Genomic DNA, 12339 nt, shown 5'->3' with positions numbered 1-12339 from the left:
TAAATATGTATTTGAAAAAAAATGCCATGATTTTCCATTTAAAGTACACGAAAAATAAAATAAGATATATATGTCGAGGTTGCAGTAAAAAAGAACGCACGCGGCGACTGTCGAGTCACGCAGCGTCGCGCCGTCCTGTCACTGCAGTGTTGACCCAGCAGCTGTTGGCGCCGGCTTATCGTCCATCACAGTCTGTTCTGAACCACGGGGTAAACTGGTACAGAACACAGTTTATGTGTGTCGTTCGCCGATGTTAATCGACCAGTACTTTTTTAACCAGCAGCGTTGAAGTGTCCAGCTGTATACAGCTATATACGTTTATAACGTGACGCTAAGCTAACGCTAACTGTCAGCCCAGACCATGGACCAGAACAGCAGCCCATCGTTCCCAGTTCAGCTGTACATCTACGACATCTCCAGAGGCATGGCGAGACAGCTCAGCCCCATGATGCTGGGTCAGTCACTTATCCTCTACTGGTTATACTGGCCATCCAGCGGTGGTTATACTGGTACCTCATCATCTGCTGGTTACCAGCGGTGGTTGTACTGGTGATATGTGTAACTCATCATCTCTACTGTTTAACAAGCTACGGATTATACTCGTGATGGGGAGTGTGTGTGTGTGTGTGTGTGTGTGTGTGTGTGTGTGTGTGTGTGTGTGTGTGTGTGTGTGTGTGTGTGTGTGTGTGTGTGTGTGTGTGTGTGTGTGTCCCTCATCATCTCTACTGGTTCTACTGGTTAACCAGTGGTGGTTGTACTGGTGCTCTGTAACTCATCATCTACTTGTTCTTGTGGTTACCCAGTGGTGGTTGTACTGGGCATATTTGTCACTCATCATCTTAAAACCATACTGGTTTTAAGGGTGAACTGTTCTCAATCTGCTTTGTCCCCTCTCCTTACAGGAAAGCAGCTGGATGGTATATGGTGAGTAACATTATTAGCCCTGTCTATCAACTCTGCAGTGTAATACCATCAGGTTATGTTTTAAGTTATTTGATGCCCAACAGGCACACTGCCGTCGTGGTCCATGGGGAAGAGTTCTTCTACGGTGGGGTGGGAATCACAAACTGTCCCCCGGTGAGAAAGACGGCAGCCTCCCTTTTCATGACACTTTGACTCTTTATTCATGGTCCAACTTAGTTTTTCTGTTGCTTGTCTTTTGTTGGTTAACTTCAGTTCAAGTTTCCTTCATTCATGTGTTGAGCGCCACCTCGAGGAGCAGGGAAATCTGTTGAGAGCGCCTCATTTTATTACTGAAAATATTGATATTTGGGGCAATATTTCCTCTTCAGGTGTAAAGCATAAAAATGCTAAAGAAATTCAAAGAAAAAAAATTATATTGATATTTGGCGGCAGTCTATCGATTCTTGTGTCGCACGAAGAAGGGCGCAATATATCGTTGTATCGATATTTTGTCCCTTCCCTAACACGTTGCACGTGCCTGTGTATTCTAGGGTGGGACTGAGCTGGGACAGCCTAACTCCATCGTGGACCTGGGGGTGACCGAAGTCACTGGAGAGATCTTTATGGATTATCTCACCTCGCTGGGAGAGTCCACATACAGGTGAGCAGATAATACAATGTACTGCTATTGAACTCATTGGGCAGCATGGGGCTGAGAAGGTAACCGGTCAGCTGGTAACTGGAAGGTTGCTAGTTCGATCCCTGACTCCTTCACCGAGTGTCGAGGTGTCCCTGAGGAGGACACCTCACCATCACTGCTCCCGGCGGGCTGGATGCCTCCTTGCATGGTTAACATCTGTGTGTGTGCATGAATAGGTGAATGTGAGGATATTGTTAAGTGCTTCGAGTGGCCACTGGTTAGTAAAGCGTGACATAGATGCAGTCCATTTACCATTGAGGAGCAGGCAGTGTTGGGGCATCTTGCAAAGAGATGACAATCAGTGGACTGCGTAGATAGGGTTTCTACACAGAACCATTCAGCTGGCAGTTAACCCCCTTACCACTAACTATTGGGGTTTGAACCCAGGGCCTTTCAGCTGGGAATTTACCACTAGACTATTGGGGTTGAACCAAGAACCCTTCAGCTGGGAGTTAACACTCACTACTAGACTATTGGGGTTTGAACCCAAAGCATTTCAGCTGGGAGTTCACCAGTAGACCAGGGACCAGGGATAGGCAACTTTCATGATAAAGAGGGCCACAATTCTTTCCCATCACCATCAGAGGGCCACATGACCGCTCACTACAACTAATCAGGTATGAGACACTACAAAATAATTCCAAATAAGAACAAAATATATATATGTGTATGTGTCTGTATCAGTGGCGGTTGGTGATTAAATTTGTGGGTGGGGCGTAGTCATAGAAGGGGGGATTGGGGTTCCTCCCCCAGAAAATGTAGAATTTGGTAGATGTGATTGCCTGTATCCTGGTGCATTTCGGGTGTTGCCACTACCTAAAAAATCATTCAGATTCCTAGCCTAGGTATGCTAATTGACATACCTTAATTTAATATTTTCCATGCTCAAATGCATTTTTTTTTTCAAATGCATGTCTATACTCTTTAGGGCCTGACCGATATTGATTTTTGAGTGCCGATGCCGATTATTTTCAGAGAAAAATTACGATTACAATTTAATCGGCTGATTAAAAAAAAAAAAAAAAAGAAGCATATAAAACTTAGTTTTTGATACCTTAAATATACTTTAAACACTTTTGACGAATATGTGAATTGAATGCAGAACCTTTGAGTGTTTTAGAATACATTTACAGTCAAAAATGAGTGTAATGTAAAATGTAAAATAAATAACTAACTCCCAATGTGCTGCGCTCGTGAGCAGTGACTAACACGTGCGTGCTGAGCAGTATGGTCTCACCGTTAGAGTCTACAGTATAACAAATTAACATGGCCTGGGACCTAAAGAAAAACAGTCACAACATGCTCAAACAACGCGTCTTGTGTACATTGGTGAGGTGAGCGCGCAGCTGCTTGAGCGAGCGTGCTTTCATGTTGTACGGTAAAATTCAATCTCCTCTTTTTTACTCCAGCTCAAGTTGTTAGTTAGCAAGGCGAGTAGGAGCGCAATAATCGGCATCGGCGATAATAAATAATCGGCATCGGCGTCTTTTTGGCCGATGCAGATTATTTTCAAAAAGGCTATAATCGGCCGATTAAATCGGCAGGCCGATAAATCGGTCGGGCCCTAATACTCTTGTTACAAGACAAATACAACAAGTTTGTTTTCAAAGAAACAACAGCCACATGACTGAATCATATTTTTTCAGTGCAAAGGGCTCACATACATCATCATTCAATGATGGCACAAGACTGAAAAACAGTGGCCCAACATTAGGTGCAACAACATTATATTCTGTGCCGTTGTAGTAGTGCGGCGACTTAGTTTGAAATGTTTCATGACTGATATAGTTTCTAAGCAAACTAGACACATTGGTTTGCCTTTGAATTCTACGAACAGATAATCTGCTTCTCATCTCGACTGAAAGGTGCGGTTTTCTTGATAGTTTTCTTCTTTTTTTTTCATTTATTAATTGTTTTAATAATCTGCAGGCCTCACTGAGTGAGGGTGCAGGCCGCCAGTTGCCCATCCCTCCATCCCTGGGTTCATACCCCGACCATTGGGGTTTGAACCCAGAGCCCTTCAGCTGAGAGTTAACCACTAGCCTATTGGGGTTTGAACCCAGAACCCTTCAGCTGGGGGTTACCATTTGACTATTGGGGTTTGAACCCAGAACCCTTCAGCTGGGGGTTACCATTAGACTATTGGGGTTTGAACCCAGAACCCTTCAGCTGGGAGTTACCATTAGACTATTGGGGTTTGAACCCAGAGCCCTTCAGCTGGGGGTTACCATTAGACTATTGGGGTTTGAACCCAGAACCCTTCAGCTGGGAGTAAACCTCTAGACTATCGGGGCTTGAACCAAGAACCCTTCAGCTGGGAGTTAACCGCTAGACCAGGGGTGCCCAACCTTTTTTGACCCAAGATCTACTTTTCAAGTAGCCAACCTCCCGAGATCTACCAGCAAACCTACCTTCAAGCGGGGGTGGGGGGGGGGGTAGAGAACAATTGTTGACGGGACGGGACGGGGGACGGGGGTTGTATCGTGAACCTACGAGTGGGGGTTTCATCAGTGGGGGTTTCATTCCGTCTGCGCACGGCACCTTCTCAACGATAATCAATAATCTTCCTCCCACTCAGGGTGAAAATGGTAGGTCTTAGCTTGTTTCCCCTCAGTCATGCCAACGTTTAGGAGTGTGTAACTACTGTTGACGGCTTTCAACTGCTGTTAACAGCACATGCGCTACCGCGCGTATATGTCCCGCGCAAATGTAATTTTATTAAAAAATAAAAAAATAAAAAATAAAAATTTTTTTTTTTTTTTCTTCACCCCTCGCGATCGACTTGGGATCTGTCGGCGATCTACTGGTAGACCGCGATCGACTGGTTGGGCACCCCTGCGCTAGACTATTGGGGTTGGAACCCAGAACCCTTCAGCTGGGAGTTGAGCAATAGAGTTAACACAGTCACTAGACTATCTTGTCATGTCTTCTGTAGCTCTGTCTTATGTGAGTCTTATCTGTCACTCGCCTGCTGGACTCCGCCCCTTTGCGTTGTCTATCCTTTTATCTTGTGACTGTTTTTTAGTGTCTTTGTGTTCGTTAGATACGGGTTGGACACACTGATAATTACCTCAATCATGCTGCACTCAACTAATGTTCTTCTTAAGTTTTATTCTTTCTTTCTTTCTTCTTCTTTATTATTCTTTACAAACTTTGGGACCTTCATACATTTTTCACATAGAGATTAGCTTTGGAATCGTCACATCTTTTCAGATTTTTTAAATTTTATATTTTTTAAGATATTTTCCTTTTCACATATATATTTTTACAGTGGAAGTCATTTTGAACCATGACACTTGACCACTACTTCAGACTTCGTAACTTGGTCAATTTTTTATCATTAACCTTTGTTCAAACGTTTAACAAATCAGACCTGTCACTCAAACCTCCGCACCAGTCGTAAGAAGATTTGATTCATGATGTATGAGCCGAGCTGGCATTAACTGGACCTATTTTTACGGCTTTCTTAAAGTTCTTGTTAGCTTATTTGGGGTCAAGCAGCGAAGCTGCGAGACAACCATTCTTATTCTACTTTTTCCTATTATTATTATTATTATTATTATTATTATTATTATTATTATTATTATTATTATTATTATCCTGCCATGGGAGTCTATGGCAGCCCATAGAACGCCTTGGTCAAAAAGTTGTGATCAGGATAGTCCCATGATCCCTCACAGCAATTTTGGCGTCGCTGACTCAAGAGCTCTAGCGCCACCAACAGGTCAAAGTTGGACATGCATTCATGTTTGTAACTTTTGACCCATTCATCCAATTTTCACAAACAAGGTATCATTGGAATCCTTGGGAAAAGCCAGCTCATACTACCCTAACCCTATGTTGTCGTTTTGCGCCGTGATGGATTTTCCAGGATCTTAGTTCTTATCAAAAACCTGCAAAATGCATCTCCTATCAAAAATGTTGTCAAATCTTTTTGCCAAATTCATAGCCAAACTTGTCAAACAGGAAGTAAGCCCATTCTCAGCAAACCTTTAACATATCACAGCCAAACTTGGTACCTAGACTCATGACATCATCCTGGGGATACCCAAGCAATTTGGTGACCATTTAACCTCAGGGGACGCCAACCAGGAATTGAGCTGGTATCTCTGCAAGGCTTTCATGTATCTGAACCAAACTTGGGGCATAGTCTTATGAATATCCTGATGAAGTCCAAATAATTTGGTGAAATTTGACCTAGGGGGGCATTAAAACCACAACGAGTGTGATAATTTCTCAGTCTTTCTTTTATTTTTTGATGTAAAACTTGTTGAAAGTGCTGAAGGCCATGTGTCTGACGTAGATCTATCTTGTCGCTGTGGCTTCTCTGGTCAATTCTGCTTGCGGAGGAGTTGTGTTGCCTTGCGAGGATGTGCACGATCAATGCAACAAACACAGAATACGTTGCGTTGTTAGCAGCAAGTCTATCCAAGCCCTTAAAAAGCAACTTCAATGTATTTTCATTGTGATAACCATTTTCCAATAGCCAAAATTAGGCAATAGCCAAAATCATGTAGCCACCTAACCAATTATGTCTGTCCACCTAAATTAGTTTATGGAGTCATATTTTGCTTTGCCCCCTCATTGGTGCTCGCAGCTATATTTTCAAGTTGAAGTTCTACATAAATGCAAGATAATTTTATGCGTGAAGTATTTTGATGGTTGTTTTATTTTAGCTCATGTACCAAACGTACATTTTCTGTGTGTGTGGACAGTGGCTGTCTTAACATAGAGGCATATGCCGCGGCCTCTTGGAGCCCCCATAGTAGGGGGGCCCACCAACAACCTAAAAAATAAATAAAAAAAACATATAAATATATACAATATTTTTATATATATATTTTTTTTTTATACACAAACAGACAAAGCAATACGAGTCTAACCACGAAAATAAAATAAATGATTAGGAAATAAAGTTATCCAAGCGGCTCAAATAAAAGAAAAAAGCTAAAAGACGCTGGTAAGTATTTGGCAACGCTGCCAAAAATGACACACTTTTTTTACGGCTACTGTTGGGGATACAGACAGGAACAACAATGTCCAAAGAGTTGAACATGCCGCTACAGCAGAAGCTAGCTGTGAAGTGGCGCTAGATGAAGAACTGTGAGAAGACGTCAATAAGTAGGACTCTGCGTGTGATGTTGAGAACAATCTCTCTTTCTTTCTTTGTTTCTTATCTCTCTCTCTCTCTCTCTATCTCTCTATCTCTCTATCTCTCTATCTATCTATCTATCTATATATATATATATATATATATATATCTATCTATCTATCTATCTATCTATATGCATGTGTATATATATATGTGTGTATATATATACATACATACATGTGTGTTTGTTTGAAATGTTCAATCTCAACTGTAATGTCAATTAACTTATTATCTTGTACATTGGTTTGTCTGTAGAATGATTGAAATGTCAATCTCAAGTGCACTGCAAATTGCAACCTCACTCACTCATACAAAGTAAATTACTCATCTTGGCAATTTTTATTTCCTAAGTATATGGCTGTTTGTGATGTTTTGCTAAGTATATGACTCTTTGTGGCGGTTTACCCTGACTAATTGAAAAAACAGTGTTTATTTTCCTGGCATTTTTGGCAAAGACAGGTGTTATCTGAAACCTTGTTCTCTTTTGGGTTTCATCGTGACTATTACTTTGTGAAGTGCTACACTTTGTGTGTTCTCTGCTTTCCAGATTCATTTTGGAATAAAGAAGTGTATGCAGGGTTTAAAGGGGAAGGGTTTTTTTCTCATCTCCAACCTTTACTTCCGCGTTGATTAGCTCAACCTGCCTATCCACTGGGGGTGTAACGATACACGTATTTGTATCGAACCGTCACGGTACAGGCACTTCGGGGTGGTTACAGAGGTGGACCGTGGTGCGTAAATGTGGCGTACATAGCGTTAACATGGCGAATGTAAAGGCTTGTTTTGCGATGCAGAATTTAAAACTTTAGCCAAAGTACACTACTCAGATTCCGTAATCCGACTCCGCTACTATGGAGACCCCTCAGCAGCTCTCCGTCGGGATGTCGGACACGCATTGCAATTCGCCGCCCGATCGATCTCGATGTTGACTATAACCCATGTAAGCAGTGTTGTAAATAAACTTTCAAAGCTTTCAAAAATTATTTGGTGATTTATTGGTCCTTAAGGTGCAAAGTAAACAATGTACAAAGTCATTATGGTGCAAAGTCAAACCAATCACAGCCCTTACCGTCTCCGTTGCGTCGACCAATAGATCCATGGTGTCGCCGGATTGTTAAAAAATATTGGATGCGCACGTAAGCCATGGAGAGGGTCTCCCGACAGGCTCTCCATGTCAACGTACAGCACCTCAACATGCGCACGCATTTGAAAAGGCACCATCCAGGTGTAACTATCATCGTTGCTATGAAAAAAAAAGAAAAAAAAAGCTGCAAACCCAGCTCGCGACACTATTTCAACAACCCCTGTCTGGGAATTCAGAAATGCAAATGCCATAACTAAGTTTATTGGTGTTTTCATTGCTGCTGATCTAAGGCCATTCTCCGTTGTTGACAAACAAACAGTTTTCTTTTTTTAAAATTTCCCTTAACTATGAACCATACCGTCCTGAACCGTACCGTGACTCGAAAACCGAGGTACGTACTGAACCGCGCCTTTTTGTGTACCGTTACCCCCCCTACTATCCACCATTCAGTCTGTAAAAATTCTCCGTTCTCTTTTAAAGATCGGATGAGGTCGGCCCCACACATATCTTCACCTTGGGCCCCTAATTTGGTGTGTGTGTGTGTGTGTGTGTGTGTGTGTGTGTGTGTGTGTGTGTGTGTGTGTGTGTGTGTGTGTGTGTGTGTGTGTGTGTGTGTGTGTGTGTGTGTGTGTGTTAGGGCTGTCACTTTTTCCAAAAATGAAATTCGAACGAATTTCGAATGTCCATAATAATACATTCGACCCCCCCCCCCCCATAGAACACGACAACAGTCTTGATTTTTTATGTTGCTCTCGTATACCTCACATATACCTACTGAATTCATAACGGCACAGGATAAAAACACATCTTTGATAACACATTTGTAAACACAACAAGAGGAAGCTCCGACACACAAGTGCGGCTGTCTTTTACACATTAACAATAACTGCTCGGAGCGCGATATGCGGAGCGCATGTCGTCCATGGCACACACAGCCTATATAAACGAACAATCTGTGAGGCCGACCACCAACACGGCATGATGCTCTTTTTATTCCTTACGTAAAGAAAATTACAAGTAGTCTCGCAGCTCTCCGTTACCGTTGCAGCTGCTTCTTTCAGCCGTGCTGTATAAGTCCCCAAACAGGCTGCCCATCGCGCCCAGCGCAGCAGCGGACTTTTCTCCCTGTCTTGTGCGATCAGTGTCGGTCTCCGTTTCAGTGAGCTCGTGTGAGAGGCTTTCAGTCACGAGATGTTTCTGTGCAGGGAAAGGTGGACTAACCGGGAGAAGCGGGGATCCAGGAGGGCCGCTTTATTGAGGAGAAGCCACTCGCCGCTCTCTTCTTTATAGCGCATTTTTACAGTTCGAATGGAGAATTACACTTCGAATTCGAACTTTTCACCCCACCTTCGAACGAATATTCGAACTTCGAATAAAAAGTGACAGCCCTAGTGTGTGTGTGTGTGTGTGTGTGTGTGTGTGTGTGTGTGTGTGTGTGTGTGTGTGTGTGTGTGTGTGTGTGTGTGTGTGTGTGTGTGTGTGTGTGTGTGTGTGTGTGTTACGTAAAAGTTATTAAGTCAATAAGGTAGCATTCAGGTGTTTATTTTGCTCACCATTGGTATTTTACACGCCTATTTTATGTAATGTGTATTAATGTCTTCTCATTGAAGACCCATTTTCTGCTTCTGTCAGTGTGTTCTTTACACAGACCTTGTGAGTTTTGTGTATGAGAGGTTCCTTGACCAGAATTAACAATCAGGTTGCTTTAAGTATCATATTCGTGTATTTGCCATTGCAGAAGTATATGATTTATCGGATTTCTTCTTTTGTACGTTTTTGGCAGGTTTTTGGTTGATTCGGCTGTTTTTAGTCTATAGTTGGGCTGGAAATTGCCAACAGAACAGCTCAGCTATTCTATATTTTATCTCAAATGTATTCAAACTTGATCACATTAGCTATTTGTTTAATGCTTCACTTTATTTTTTTACACCATTTTACATTTGTTAAATGGTGTGCATGTTTGCTCCATTTAGACTCTGTTCAAATCCCTTCGCCTGATTTAAGCATTGCTAAAACATATTTCCAACCTCACTTTGCACTAAAGCACGCATTTTCTAGTTACATTTCTTTATGCATTTACATATTGTGTCTATTGATGTATATATATTTTTAATTGTTATGACTGTCCTGCCGGCCTGACTTCTGCTAAGACACACGCACATTTTCCTTCTATGATTTATTTATTGATCTATGTATTTTGATCTATACAGAGGGGAGACGTACCACTTGTTTGAGAACAACTGCAACACCTTCAGCAACGAGGTGGCCCAGTTCCTCACAGGCAGCAGGATCCCAGAGTACATCACAGACCTGCCCTCCGAAGTGCTCTCCACGTGAGTCTGTCTGAGTCCATTCATCATTACTGCAATCAAGCTTTTTATTTTACAATTTCCTTAGTTACTGCATATTTTGATTCTGATGTAATTTAGAAAATTCGGGGTGCCTTTTTAAATTAAGGGTGGAAATCACAGGGTACCTCTCGATGCGACACACAATACATGGCCCGCGATACCGTTAATATCGCCATACAGTGATTCTGCAATAAGATATATATTGTTAGACAATCCTATGACGATACATCACATTATGTCTAACTATGAATACAAAATGTATGTGAAAAAGTGAAGTGCTGGATTTCTTTATTCTGGTCCAAACTGACCAGACTATTAAAAAGCGATATTTGGGGTGATATTTCCTGTCTGGAATGAAGCATAAAAATGCAAAATAAATTCTTTAAGAAAAAAAAAATTCAACCTGATGGATTACTACCATCACATTTTAAATAAGTTCCAACCACTAGCTTAACAGTAATCTCTCACACTATTTATTGAGGCTACTGTGAACGATGTTCTGTGAGCCGCTACAGCGGTAACCCTGGGAATGCTATTTTTGTTTCAACTGAAGAAGCTTGTGACGAGACGTTTTATTCTGTTAAAATGTTGAAGAATTTTGGCAAATCAAACGCTAGATTGTTGCATATAATCATTGTAGCACATTTTGATGAAGAACCTCAGCTTTACTGCCTCGTCTGTCAATTCAAGCTTACCTGAGCAGGGACTCCGGGAAGGGCTCAATGTGTCAGAACACTGGCTCTGAGCCTCGTCATGTTTTAACCCTCTTCTGTTGCGCTCTCTCTGTCTGTCTCTATGTCTTTCTCTATGTCTCTCTCTTTCTGTCTCTTTCGTTCTTTCTCTCTCTGTCTGTCTCTGTCTGTCTGTCGTTCTCTATGTCTCTCTGTCTCGCTGTCTCCATGTCTCTCTCTTTCTGTCTGTGTCTCTAGGCCCTTTGGTCAGGTTCTGCGTCCTATCCTGGAATCCATGACTGTCTCCCCTTCGGGAGCAAACTCCTTCAACAACAGCCAGCGATAAAGAGTGACAAGTCCTACTAACTAAGTAACTACTCAAAAGGTTGGACCGACTGGAACTGAAATTTATGCAAGCCACCGTGTGGGTTCTTAGCTGTGATTGGTCTTTATCAGTGTCAGTGACCAGTTCTGTTATATCTCTAACGTAATCAATCATTGGAGGATTGTGGCGGTGTTTGTATCAGATGGATGAATAATTAATTTACAATGATAGTGTGTTACTTGGGATTGGGTGAAGTTAGCTGCGATTCTAAAAGTCTACACATTCACAAGCTCACACACCCTGATGGAAATGAGCAAACAAACAGAGAACTGAGGACCATTATTTAGCTCACCATTATCATCTTCAACCTATGTATGTGGTTTCTTCATGCTGACAACTCTTATAGATGTACCTCTCTAGTGCTGCAACCTTGTCATACAACTCTTGACTAACACTACACCAGCAGAGCCTGTCCGACCCCGAGGTTCATCCTCAGCCATCGGGTGACCCTCACCGTACTTGGTGACGCTCTCCGTGTCATTTTGAAGTTCTGGAACTTGAACTTTTATATGAGATTTCTAACTTGATGGACGCACTACCTTGCCCATCAAAATTGAAATGGGCTTGATGCAAATCAACTTCATCCAAACTTTCGGGATTTCGTCCACTGATAATTTTGTACAGATAGTAATTTAGACTTATTTTTTCCATTGTGAGTCTTTAATATATAATCCTTCTGATAGCTCCTGTTTATCATCTGATTGAATGAATGTGTAATTAATATCAGAATTTTATTTTTGGGCCCAGGCATTTTTACTCAATGTTGGGTACATCTATTAATATACATTTTTTGACTTTTCAGTTTATTGTTTATGGCAATGGCTATCTGACACTCCAAGATGGTTTAAGAGATGGATGGAGGGAGGGATGGAGGGAAGAGAGGAGGGAGGGAGGGAGGGAGGAAGGGGAGAGAGGAGGGAGGGAGGACGTGAGATCTTGCCATTGGACAACCTTCTTCATGGCATTTGTAATTGTTGGTCTTGTTTTGACCAATTAAGTGGTGCTGGTTGAAATTGCACCAATGGGACACAAAGACTACTCCTATTAACACAGCTCAGGAACCGCCTTAACCACTGCATCCATGCCGTATCCT

The 12339-nt window shown here is 42.0% G+C and overlaps 1 protein-coding gene across 1 annotated transcript; it reads left to right on the top strand.

Annotated features, from left to right (window-relative positions):
- The first annotated feature begins 90 nt into the window (after positions 1-90).
- Positions 91-12125, top strand: LOC130370906 (desumoylating isopeptidase 1-like). Its single transcript, XM_056576457.1, has 6 exons — positions 91-455; positions 903-924; positions 1008-1077; positions 1455-1564; positions 10050-10172; positions 11120-12125. The coding sequence occupies exons 1-6, from the start codon at positions 362-364 to the stop codon at positions 11205-11207; spliced, it is 507 nt and encodes a 168-aa protein (XP_056432432.1). The 5' UTR covers positions 91-361; the 3' UTR covers positions 11208-12125.
- Positions 12126-12339: the final 214 nt, after the last annotated feature.

This window comes from Gadus chalcogrammus, chromosome 18 (genome assembly GCF_026213295.1).
Source record: "Gadus chalcogrammus isolate NIFS_2021 chromosome 18, NIFS_Gcha_1.0, whole genome shotgun sequence".
Classification (NCBI taxonomy): Eukaryota; Metazoa; Chordata; class Actinopteri; order Gadiformes; family Gadidae; genus Gadus; species Gadus chalcogrammus.
The sequence above is the reverse complement of the archived record's forward strand: the minus strand, read 5'-3'. Positions and strand labels throughout refer to the sequence as shown.

Coding starts and splice junctions, on each gene's coding strand:
- LOC130370906 (XM_056576457.1), top strand. CDS start 362: ATGGACCAGAACAGCAGCCCATCGTTCCCAGTTCAGCTGTACATCTAC. Junction 456..902: donor GCTCAGCCCCATGATGCTGG/GTCAGTCACTTA, acceptor CTCTCCTTACAG/GAAAGCAGCTGGATGGTATA. Junction 10,173..11,119: donor CCCTCCGAAGTGCTCTCCAC/GTGAGTCTGTCT, acceptor CTGTGTCTCTAG/GCCCTTTGGTCAGGTTCTGC.